The sequence below is a fragment of the Bubalus bubalis genome, chromosome 1 (assembly GCF_019923935.1).
Source record: "Bubalus bubalis isolate 160015118507 breed Murrah chromosome 1, NDDB_SH_1, whole genome shotgun sequence".
Lineage (NCBI taxonomy): Eukaryota > Metazoa > Chordata > Mammalia > Artiodactyla > Bovidae > Bubalus > Bubalus bubalis.
Window position 1 is genome coordinate 125,414,371 of NC_059157.1, and position 12,790 is coordinate 125,427,160.

Sequence of the window (12,790 nt, forward strand, 5' to 3'; positions counted from 1 at the left end):
TGAAGGGCAAGCAACATTACAAAACCCAATATCCCCAAGAAACTTGATGTTCATAACACTGTCCTTGGATCACCAAGAAGGATTAGTATATTTTACCTGAGAAAGCAGGGATTTGAATAAAGCGCTTTGAAAAGCATTACACTTACAAACACCCCAGTTTTTTAAAAAATCATAGGTAAAACTTCAGCTACCTGGAAAACTCAGATCATCAAAACAACAAAGCAGCTGAGATGTTCAAGAAAGTGACATTTCAGCTCTGTGCAGGTTGGAACACTCTACAGCAATAAGGCTGGTGTGAGTTTGGCTAGTATCTGCAGAGTAGAGGAAAACATAGCAAAGCCATGATCTCATCTTCTGTTTACACTTCAATTCCCAAAGTTAGTGATTAATTGTCCTCATGTTTTGTTGCCAGGGCAAATTGTTTTCCTTTAAAGCTCCCACTTATTTTAAATAAATAAATCATTAGTTTCAAAACAGAAGTGTCAAATGTCAAGATACTTCTGACACACTAAGCTAATGAACAAAACAATTCATTAGAAGCTACTAGAGATAGGCAGCCTTTGAGAACTTTCCTTTAAAGACTTTGAAAGGCAGCAGACATCATTCTTGGTCAGATTTTTCTCATGCATCTTGGCTAAAACATCAATCTGGAGGATGCAGATAGAAATGCTTCAGACGCTTTACCGACTGAGCCACGAGGGAAGTCCTAAAAGGATCGAGATAGGTATAAATGATAGAATGGTCGGTAAGCAAAGTATGGTAGTCATAAAAATATACCAGCCAGCTACAACACTGCTTCCCAAACCGAACACACAAAATCTGCTTTAGACAACCAGTTTAGAATCTCTCCTTGGGTTTCTGAATCTACCCAGGGCCCCTGGCTCTTGCAAAATAGGGAATTCTTTAGCAAATAGGCAATTTTTGCAGCTGAGTCTTAAAAAAAATGCAACTATTTTGGGGTGATTCCAGTAGTTTCTGTATTAGTAAGACTACCTATTAAATATAGTTCTGATTACGTGACTTGCCTTTTTGTTGTTTAGTCGCTAAGCCGTGCCCGACTCTCTTGCAATTCCATGGACTGTAGCCCACTAGGCTCCTCTGTCCATGGGATTTCAAGTCACTTGTTACGTGATTCAAGGTCAATAATAATCTAGTTTCAACCTATGCCTCCAAATATATCTTTTCCTACAATCCCCACAAAATTTCTGGCTTCTCATTGTTCTCAGACTAGGTCTTGCACTTTTAGTTCTGGCTGACAAATATTTATTGGATAACTGCTATATTCTAGGTCCTATTCCATGCACTGAAGATATAACTGTAAAGAAAAGAATCTGGAAAAGAATCTGAAAAAGAATATGTGTGTGTGTGTAACTGAATCACTTTACACCTGAAACTAATACATTGTAACTAAACACATGGTTTATTTACAATGTTTATTTACAATTTACATTTTTAAAAATTCCAATTCTGATATAGATAATGTATCAATTAAAAAATAAAGCTCAAATATACCAATAATAAAGTAATTAATTAACTAAAAGTCTCGCCTTCCCGTAGCTTATATTCCAATGGGGATCTTTTGCCTCCTTCTGAGTACATCCTTCACAAGACACTTGTCACACTGTATGATAGCTCTGTCTGTTTTCCGCCATCTGAACACTGCTTCCCCATGGGCATGTGTGTGCTCAGTCGCTTAGCTGTGTCCAGCTTTTTGCGACCCCATGAACTGTAGCCTGCCAGGCTCCTCTGTCCATGGAATTTTCCAGGAAAGAATACTGGAGTGGGTTGCCATTTCCTACTCCAGAGGATCCTCCTGACCCAGGGATTGAACCCAAGCATCTGTGTGTCTTGCATTGCCAGGTGGGTTCTTTACTACTGAGAGACCTGAGAAGCCCTTCCGCATGCACAGCTCAATGGCTTAGTCATCTCCCATCATCCCCATCCCACACTTTGTTCCGTGGTTGGCACACACTGAATTCTCAATGAATGACTTATATTGTGTATAAAGTTTCTTTTCCTGGAAATGTAAGTTCCTGTTGTATCTAGAATCCATCTGTGAAATCTAACTCTTCTGTTTTATTAAATATGAAAATTTATTTTAACATTGAATTTTTTTTTATTTTAACAAATAAGCCATTTTGTTGCCAACAGGACTAATGTGAAGCTACTTCTGATGGACTTAAACAAAATGAATGAAACGGGGAGAGGACAGACACATTGGCTTAACCTGTAATGTGTCTTTCCTCAAATTCTAGAATTCCTAAGCCTCTTTCTTTGGGCTTCCCAGGCTGCCTGGTCCACTTGTGGGCAGCTCCTCTGTCTTTTCTCCTTAAGACCAGCAGAGAAGCTAATTTGGGAAGCTGCACATCATGTTCCCTTTCTTTTTGACCCTAAAGGTAGAAACTGAAGACCAGGTGCTGGCAACCTTCTGTGGCAGGGAGACCACGGACACAGAACAAACCCCTGGCCAGGAAGTGGTTCTCTCCCCCGGCTCCTTTATGTCCATCACTTTCCGGTCAGATTTCTCCGATGAAGAGCGATTCACAGGATTTGATGCCCACTACGTGGCTGTGGGTAAGTTGGAGAAGTGGGTGACTCATCCCCACGTCTCCCTTTCTCTCTCAAAATTAAGTGTCTTGTGCTCTCTTCTTTAAAATGAACACCTACTACATAAATTCTACCATTAATGTCTTACTGCGTTTGGTCTATCGCACATCTATCCATCTATCTATCCTCTATCCATCAATTCATTTTTTTTGACACATTTCAAAATAAATTGCAGACATCAGTACTCTTCTTCCTAAATACTTTAGCATGCATATTATTTATCTAGGGTTCAACAGCTATTCACAGTTTCTTCTTTTCATGTAAAATCTGTATATTCAATGAAATGCATAAATCTTAAGTACATTTGTTAAGCTTTGAAAAATTTACATTTGTACATAACTGAATCTCTAACAAGATGTTGAGCTTTACCATTAACCCCCAAAGTTCCTTTATGCTCCTCTCCAATTACACCACACCCCAACCTCTTTAGAGGTCACCACAACAGTCCTCATGTTTTCCACCACCATAGATTAGTTTTGCCTCTTGCAAAACTTAATATAAATAAACACATACGATTATATTTTGGAGATGAGAAATATTTTACTCAGCACAAAGTTTTTGATTTTCGTTAATATTCCAATTCATTAGTAACTGTTTCTTTTCCTGGCAGAGTAATTTTCCATTATATAAATATACTACAATCTATTTATTCATTCTCCTATTGACAGACACCTGGGTTCTATCCATTTTTTGGATCTCATTAATAAAATTTCCACAAACTTTTTTGTACAAGCCATTTTGTAAACATATGTTTCACTTCTGTGGGATATATATTTATATCTAGGAGCAAAATTGCTTAATCATAGTGTAGGTGTATGTCTAGGTCTATAAGAAATTGTCTTACAGTCTTTTTCCACAGTGTTTGCACCATTTTGTATCCCTCCACCAACATATGAGAGTTCTGGCTGCTCTATATCCTCACCAACATTTGATGTCATCAATTAAAAAAAAAAAATTTAACCATTCCAGAGGACATGCGTTGGTACTTCATTATGGTTTTAGTTTGCACTTTCCTGGCACCTAGTGATGCTGAGTATCTGTTCATGTGTAAGCTTCTTGGCCATTCCTGTATCTTTTGGGAAGAAATATGTGTTCAAATTGGGTTGAGAACATACATCTTTTTATCTTTATATTTCCAATGCCTAAGATAGGGCTTGACCCACCTTAGAAACTTAGAAAGAGAGAAGCAACATGGAGGAGAGGTTAAAAACCCAGATTTTAGAGCCAGCCCACCTTGATTTGAATGAGGACTCCACTTACTATCTGTGTGACTTGGAGTAAGTTCTTTAATGGCTCTAAGTCTCAGTTTCTTCATCTATAAAAAGGGGGTCATAACCGTCCTGCTTGCTGTCATCACAACTGTTAGAGAACAGTGGCACCACCAGGAGTCAGGTTGCCCAGGTTTGACCAGGTTTTCTGTGACCTTGGGTAAGTCTCCTCATTTGTGATTGGAGGCTTAGGTGAGGCTTAAATGAGACAATGGAGGTATCTCCCAACAAAGTGAGTGGCTCCACTGAGTGCTCTGTAAACGTTGGCTGTTCTCTTCACCATCACACTTGAATTGGTTGTGAGAGGCTCTACCTGCCCTACAGATGTGGATGAGTGCACGGAGCGGGAGGACGAGGAGCTGTCCTGTGACCACTACTGCCACAACTACATCGGCGGCTACTACTGCTCCTGTCGCTTCGGCTACATTCTCCACACAGACAACAGGACCTGCCGAGGTGGGGCCCAGCACTGATTCTGTGCATCACTGTTAGGAGTCATATTTTCCAGTAAGATGAGGGGAGGCTCAGAGGAAGGATGGACAGGCAGTAGGAACAATTAAAAGTGCAATCAGACCACAAGGATAAAGATGCTGAAATGCCCACCAGCCTGGAAGTCGGGTTCAGATTCTCAGAGAACTGCATTTGAGAAGCCCTGGCCTCTAGGCCATCTTTCTTCCTGGGGAGCAGGGCTATCTGCTCTTTAGTCCCTATTTCCTCTCCTCCTGTAAGTAACAGGCCAAGTCAAGGGAAAACCCAAGTTTCCCAGGTCTGAACCCTGCACTAGGTTTTACCCACCAGCTCCTTTTTTTCTGCTCTTCCCTGGCCTCTCACTTTTATATTGTGATAGAGAGAACCCCAGTGCAAGAGAGAGAAGGGGAGAGAGGGAGACAAAGATAAGACAGCAAGAAAACATCCCTTTCCTTCTTGCTCCCTTTGCTCTCCCCTCTCATCCACGTGCCTTCTCTGCCATAGTATCCAGGCTGAGGTGGGGAGGGAGAAGTAGGAGGACCCAGACATTTCCAGGAGGACCTCCTGGCTAGCGGGTAATAGCCACACAGGCAAATAATAAAATCTAGTAAGTGTTGTAAATGAAGTGTGGGTGTGGCACCGTCAGACCTGAGTCTCCACCAAGTGAGCAAGCATTTCCCAGAGATGATGCCCTTGATGAAGGAAAAAGAACAAGGAAAGGGAGGGCATGACAGGCAGAGAGAACAGCTTCTGCAAACATTCAGAAGCATGACAGGATTCGGAATGTTTGGGGAGTTGCCAGTAGGATCAGTATGACTGCAGGGTAAAGATGTGGGTCCCAGAAAGACCACTTGGAAGCTGAGTGAGGGAGCGTTGGGGGAGGGCATGTGAGAAACAGGATGTCTTTTCCTTCCTCCTTCAAAAACTTTTACTTCTGAATAAAACCCCTCCGTATAAAGCAGGCACATACCTGAGTTTTCTTGAAGAGGGTTGTATTTTCCATGGTTTTCATTCAGTAAGTATTTATTGAGTATCTACCATGTGCTGACCACAGAGGGGCTAAGACTGAGCAATGTTTATGAATCCTGTTTTTCATTTTTGCTTCTGCCCCCCAAGAGCCTTTTTCTGTTCTTAATTGTCTCACCCATGAAATTTAATAGCACAAATACCCTGTATATATGTTAATGTACTATATGTCTGCCTGTGTGTTATGCATAAAAAGAGTAACAACTTCCCCTCTCCAAGAACCAACTTTGGCCCCTCTGGGAGCAATGTCATCCCCATGAAAATGCTTGGGGTAGAATATTAAAGCACAGGGATTCAGAGACCACTCTAAACCTTGTTCTGTAGCTTGTAACTGAGGGACTTTAGGGTTAGCTATGCCCCCTTTCTGGGCCACAGTTTTCTCATTTACAAATGACCAGAAAGAACTGACATGCCAGATCCAAGGACAATGGTTCAATGGCATATAACAGGGCCTTTGCAGGGTTAAGCCATGGCCAGGATCCAAGACACTGGTTGCTGGGTTGCAACTGTGATGGGGAACAGAGCAGACTCCCTGAGCTCAGGGAACTTGTGGGGGCAGGAAAATCCACCAAGAAATACATTTCACAATGCAAGCAATGGTCAACAGCGTGAAGAGAAACAAGGCAAGGCCAGGGGCCAGAGAGTGAGGGTATGTGTGAGGGTCCTGTGTTAATGAGGGATCAAGGATGGCTTTGAGCAGAGATCTCATGGAGTCCTGGGCTGAGGGGAGAGCAGCACAAAAGAGGAGAAGATCCTCTCCCTGACCACACATCTCAAAACCTTTCATCTGAGACCCCTCATGCCCCACACCAAGATCAGAGAATTGGACAAAAAGGTATATCACACTCACTGCCTTTGAGTCTTAACCCTGAAAATTACTTGGTTGTGTGACCTTGAGTAAATCTTCCCCTCACTGAACTTCAGTTTCCCCATCTGTAAAATGGGGATAGTGACTCCTTCCCCCACTTGCCTCTCAGAACCACTGGGAAAATTGTACCATAGCAGATAAGAAACGGGATGCTGCGGCCATGAGTGTGGTGTACCACTTTGCTCCCATGTGCTTCCCACAGTGGAGTGCAGTGACAACCTCTTCACCCAGCGGACCGGCATGATCACCAGCCCCGACTTCCCCAGCCCTTACCCCAAGAGCTCCGAATGCCTCTACACCATTGAGCTAGAGGAGGGTTTCATGATCAGCCTGCAGTTTGAGGACATTTTCGACATTGAGGACCATCCTGAGGTGTCCTGCCCTTATGACTACATCAAGGTAAGATAGCAGTGGCTATATGCCCTGGGGATACTGACGAATCTTGGCTGAATTGGGGAAATTGACATTCTCTACCTTCTTCCAGGATAGAGGGCCAAGCAGGTGGCTTCCTAAAAAGTAATTATTTAAAATAACATCCACCACCTTCATTGGACCCAGTCTAGGGAACTTCCCTGATCCCAAATCAGCCCTTTGCCCCACCTGAAAAATCCCTTCTGCCAGGTAACATAATATCATCATGAAGTGACACCAGGGTGAAGATCATGGGGACCATCTTAGAACTCTGTCTGTGTGTGTTAGTCATTCAGTCAAAAAATGTCTGACTCTTTATGACCCCATGGACTGTAGTCCATCAGGCTCCTCTATCCATGGAATTTTCCAGGCAAGAATACTGGAGTGGGTTTCCTCCTCCAAGGGATCTTTCCAAACCAGGGATGGAACCCGGGTCTCCCACATTGCAGACAGATTCTTTACCATCTGAGCCGCAAGGGAGGCCCAGAACTCTGTCTACCATGCATTATATCCCAGCTGCTATGCTATGAGCTTATCATTAGGCAGGTAACTCTAGGGGCTTCACTGTCCCCCTCACCACAGTAAGGGTGACAAGATGAAGATATACCCAGGATTATAGAAGTCATCAAATGAGGATTAAGAAGTGCTGATCCTCAGAGGAGGAAGGAGAAAGAGTTAAAGCAGAGGCAGGACCCAGGCCTGGGGGCTGGAAATCTGGACCAGCCCAGAGTGCCTCTTCCTTCTCTCCATCTCCGCTGCCTCTACCTGAGTCCAATCCCTGCTTTCTCTGGTCAGCTGCAAAGCTACCTGGAGGGTTTTCTGGCATCCACTCTTGCTCTGCATGGTATGTTCTCTTCTAGCATCCAGGGTAAATTTTATAAAAGCCAGGTTATATCAAGATTGTACTTGGAATAAACATGAATTCCTCAACACAGTATGGCCTGTGGCTGCCTTCCCATCCTCAAGCCACGGCATTCCCTCTCCTCCAGCCTCACTGGCTTCCTTCCTGCTCTTGATACTTACCAGGCTCTCTCCCACTTTTGGCCTCAACCTTTATATACATTGTTTTCCCTGCCTGGAAAGTATTCTCCCCTCCTCTCCAAATGACAAGTTCCTACTCAACCTACATTTCAAATCCAATGTTACCTCCACAAAGAGGCCTTCCCTAACTATTTAAAGTTATTATCTATTATACTGAAGCTTCTTCCCTGGTGGTATTGTGGTAAAGAATCCACCTGCAATGCAGGAGACACATGTAGGAGACAGGGGTTCGATCCCTGGGTAGGGAAGATTCCCCTAGAGAAGGAAATGGCAACCCATTCCAGTATTCTTGGCTGGAAAATTCCATGGACAGAGGAGCCTGGTGGGCTGCAGTCCATGGGGTCACAAAAGAGTTGGACATGACTTAGCAACTAAACAACATCTACTATATTAATGATGAAAATTATAGAGACTACATAGATTTTACTACTTAAATTATAAACATATAGCATACATTTATATTATATATGTATGTTATATATCACCCTGATTATTTTTGTGATACTTACTACAGCTGGTAATTTTTTTTTATTATTATTATCTATTAGTCTGCCCGGACTAGACTGCAGGATTTTTGCAAGCAGGGGCATTTTCTGTCCTGTGTACCTGGACAGGGCTCTGCCCCTCTCTGAACCATAATATGTTCATCTCTGAGGAGAGGAAAATCAACCTGCCTTGTCCACTTCCAAGGTCATTGTAATCTGTGAATGGCAGAGTGGAGATGGAACCCATTGGTGAGTGGTAATGCCCACTAAGAATGTGAGTGAACACCATGGACTCACATGGAAGCTTCCAGAAAACCCTGGGTGCAGAGTAGCGATGATCCCAGAAGCAGTCACTGCCACTCAGGTGTGACTCTGCTTTTTTTCTATCTTGCCCCTCACAGATTAAAGCCGGTCCAAAAGTTCTGGGACCCTTCTGTGGAGAGAAAGCCCCAGAACCCATCAATACCCAGAGCCACAGTGTCCAGATCCTGTTTCGCAGTGACAACTCGGGGGAGAACCGGGGCTGGAGGCTGTCATACAGGGCGACAGGTAACACAGCCTCTCCCCTCCTGGGTCACACCTGGCTTCCATGCTCAGCCCTCATGGTGTAGCAGCCAGGGAGTGTGAGGGGGTGCTGGCCTGGGCTCCTCCGGGGATGTGGCAGGACTCCCAACCCTGCCACTGAGCAGCTTGGGACCAAGGCAGATTCTCTCTGCTTACTAGTTTCTCATCTATAAATAGGAAAAAGGGCAGCAATGATGGTGGGTTTGGATAAGACTTTTTCAAAACTGGCTGCACTTCAGAATCATGTGGGGAGATTTTTAAAAACAGAAAACATATATGCATCAGTATATGATACTTGTTTTTCTCTTTCTGACTTACTTCACTCTGTATGACAGATTTTAGGTCCATCCACATCTCTACAAATGACCAAATTTCGTTCCTTTTTATGGCTGAGTAATATTCTATTGTATATATGCATCACATCTTTCTCAATCATCTGTCGATGGACATTTAGGTTGCTTCCATGTCCTGGCTATTGTAAATAGTGCTGCAGTGAACGCGGGGGTACACATGTCACTTTGAATTATGGTTTTCTCAGAGTATATGCCCTAGGAAAAATGGTACAGATGAACCTATCTCCAGGGCAGGAATAGAGATGCTGACATAAGAGAATAGACATGCAGACACGGGGTGGGGGAAAGGGGAGGGTGGAACAAATTGGGAGATTGGGATTGACATATATGTACTGCTGCTGCTGCTGCTAAGTCACTTCAGTCGTGTCCGACTCTGTGCGACCCCATAGACGGCAGCCCACCAGGCTCCCCCGTCCCTGGGATTCTCCAAGCAAGAACACTGGCGTGGGTTGCCATTTCCTTCTCCAATGCAGGAAAGTGAAAAGTGAAAGTGAAGTTGCTCAGTTGCGATCCCATGTACTACCTTATCTAAAATAGATAGTTTGTGGAAACCTGCTATAAAGCACAGGAAGCTCAACTCGGTGCTCTGTGGTGACCTAGATAGACAGTATGGGGGTGGGGGATGGAGAGAGGGGATAAATGTATACATATAGCTGATTCACTTTGTTGTACAACAGAAATCAATACGACATTGTAAAGCAATTAGACTCCAATAAAATAAATAATTTTTTTTAAACTATAATTTTCAAAAAAAAAAAGTTTCCAGAACTTCACACTGTGATGGACTGGGCCTGGAGAGGATCCTTCCAGCCCCAGGCCTTCTAAAGTCTGGGGCAGAGATTTGGGTGTAAGCCTCTAGTACAAAATGTTTCATCATGGTGCTTTCCTCCTTGTGCACCCAGAGTGACAAAGCCCACAGGCCTCATCGCCCAATACCTTGAGGCACCCGGTCCTGGTCCAAACCCCGCTGGAGTTACTTGACCAAGGGGCGTACAGTAACTGGAGGAAGAGGGGCGGCGGCAGGACCACAGCTGGGTGTGCCTAACACAGTGCAAAGACGCTATATCCTGGCCTTGGCTCATCACCAGCTTCAGTGCCTGCTTGTGGGGAGAGGCAGGAAGAGGATATTAATGAGGGAGAATAATCCAGGAAATACATCAGGCATAGGAATTCTATCCAGTTTAGCCTTTTGAAGTGCAAATCACAGTCTCTCTAGCACTGTGAAGAATGATCTTGGGAAGAAAGAGTGGGGTCATCGTGAGTGGCCCAAAAGAGCCCACTACTCCCACTGAGTAAAAACTTCAAGGGTGTAAATTTCAGCCGAATATGAAAATTCTGTTCCTCTTATTGGAGGAGTCTAGTATGAAAGGTGCACACTGGTGGGTACTGAGCTCCTCGTCCCTGGGGAAGTGTCCCACAGGCCTACTGTGGAAGATGGAAAGGAAACATCAGACAAGAGTTACGCTCAGACATTTAATACCTTTTCCTACCCTGAGTTTTGATGAAATCATCTGGCAAACCACCTCATTTTACAGATGAGGAAATAAAGGTCCAAGTTGGAAAGTGACCTGCTCAAGTGTCCAAAGTAAGCCTTCTACAGGGCCTGGTAGGTCTAGGCCCCCATGCCCTGGGGGTGCAGTTTTCATGTGTTCTTTCCCACCTCCATCAGGCCTTGAATTCTAGGGAAAGGCTTCTCATAACCACCCTTTCCTTTGTTTTCTCACCTACTCCTTTCATTGCTCCCCACCAGGGAATGAGTGCCCCAAGCTGCAGCCTCCTGTCCATGGGAAAATCGAACCCTTGCAAACCACGTATTCCTTCAAAGACCAGGTGCTCATCAGCTGTGACACAGGCTACAAAGTGCTGAAGGTACAGGGTCCTGCCAGGGGTGGGGTGGGTCTCCAGGCTAGAGAAATTCCCCAGAGCCTCCCAGGGCGGATGGGCTTCCAGAGCTTGTCCTGGTCCCACCACGGTATTTCCAAGCTTTCCCACAATGCGCCAAAAATTCCAGCCTTCTGAAAATTCAAAGCATGTGTCCCAGACTCTCCCTTCTGAAAGTGGTACAAAAGTCCGAGCAAAATATCCATTTAGCCTGACAGTCAGTACAAACAGCCTTAACAAAGTTCATCAGGCTTACCGAGTAGCCCTGGGACAGAAGCTGAGCTTTTAAAGGTGGCAGGTGAGCATTGCTCATTCTCTGCAACAGTGGTTCTCCTAGGAATCCACTAGTTAACTTAACAAAACCACCTCCCAGGCCCCACCTGAGATCAAGTAGAATCTGGGGCGGGGCCCGTGATCATTTTGTCTGTTACGTTGCCTAGGTGAGTCCAGTGTAAGCCAAGCTAGTGGACTGCTGCTCTCATGGAATGATAATCCAAGTGGGGTCCCCACCACACCAGCACATCACTAGTTAGAAATGCAAGGGCTTGGTTCCCAGGCCAGAGTCACTGATCCAGAAACTCTGGGAGGGGGCCTGCGACACTGATGCTCACTGAGTGAGGTTTGAGAACCACAGCTCTGAAGAAGGCGTCACCAATACAGGTGTCCCTTCACAGACAGCTGCCCAGCCCCCAACCAACACCGGCTCCCCCCCAGCCCCGCCCAGGCACTAGGTGTCTCTCCAGAGTAGGAATGGGCGGCATGAACTCAGTGTCTGTACTCCCCTTGATTTCAAGCCCTCGGAGGCCCCCGTTGGGAAAGCCCAGCGGAGAACAGCCAGCTCTGGAGAGTGAGCTGGTTACACTGGGAAACAGTCACCAACCCACTCCTCCTCCTTTCCTCCCCTTCTTCATGCTTCTTCCTAGGATAATGTGGAGATGGACACATTCCAGATGGAGTGTCTGAAGGACGGGACGTGGAGTAGCAAGATTCCCACCTGTAAAAGTAAGAACACACTGTTGGCTGGTTATAAGGGTCATGAGCCCCCAGCACTGGGGGGATGTGAGCAGAGCCCACACGGGGTGGGGGGAGCCTAGCAAGTGCACCCTGAGAGGGATGGGGCAGGAATTTTACAGACACAGTCGGTTGGATGAAAAGCTCTCAAATGTTCCTTTCAGCAGTAAGGTGTTAGGATTTCAAAAGACACTGCTTGTGAGTCCCAGTTTGCTTTCCAAATACTAATTTTACCTCTGCCTGCAGACAGGTTGCCAAATTTGCTAGAGGAATAGCTTGTCTCCACGTTTGAAACTAGCTCTGGCATTTGCTAATACAGGACACTATTTTGGCGCTGGTGACCTTGACCGTCTTTAAGTGGCCATCAGCTGTATCCGCTGTCTCCTGGGACGGCTGTGAAGGCAGGGTGGTGAGATCAGCACAGCGGACCTGCGCGAAGCAGGGATTCTTGGAACCCAGAGTTCTTGCCTTGGCTCTGCTTCTAACCCATGCTGTGATCGTGGATAAGATCCTTCACCTCAGCTACAAAGAAGTTTGGACTAGCCTTAATATTCTAGAATATATCCCAGTGGTTCTGAAATAATGCGATCCATATAAATCCTCCAGTAAGTTTTGCAAAAATACAAACTGACCGCCACCACGCCCTCTCCTGCTACCCAGGTGATTTTAATGCAAGACTTGTAAGGACCACAGTTTTAGAGGACATCTGTGGCAAAAATGATGGGAGGAGGCATAGTGACAGAAAGTGAAAGAGAAGAAGGGAAAGAGAGGAGAAGGATTTATTTTTGAATGGAGAGGTGAGACGTC

The 12,790-nt window shown here is 45.0% G+C and overlaps 1 protein-coding gene across 9 annotated transcripts in view; it reads left to right on the forward strand.

The window, feature by feature from the left end:
* Positions 1 to 12,790, forward strand: part of MASP1 (MBL associated serine protease 1) — a 66,563-nt gene that overhangs the window by 24,469 nt on the left and 29,304 nt on the right. For all 9 annotated transcript variants that reach the window (XM_025286691.3, XM_025286713.3, XM_044943699.2 and 6 more), the window contains exons 3-8: positions 2,397 to 2,574; positions 4,200 to 4,331; positions 6,440 to 6,636; positions 8,576 to 8,723; positions 10,842 to 10,960; positions 11,896 to 11,974. In XM_025286691.3, the coding sequence (XP_025142476.3) occupies positions 2,397 to 2,574; positions 4,200 to 4,331; positions 6,440 to 6,636; positions 8,576 to 8,723; positions 10,842 to 10,960; positions 11,896 to 11,974 (853 nt within the window). The remainder of the gene's footprint in view (positions 1 to 2,396; positions 2,575 to 4,199; positions 4,332 to 6,439; positions 6,637 to 8,575; positions 8,724 to 10,841; positions 10,961 to 11,895; positions 11,975 to 12,790) is intronic.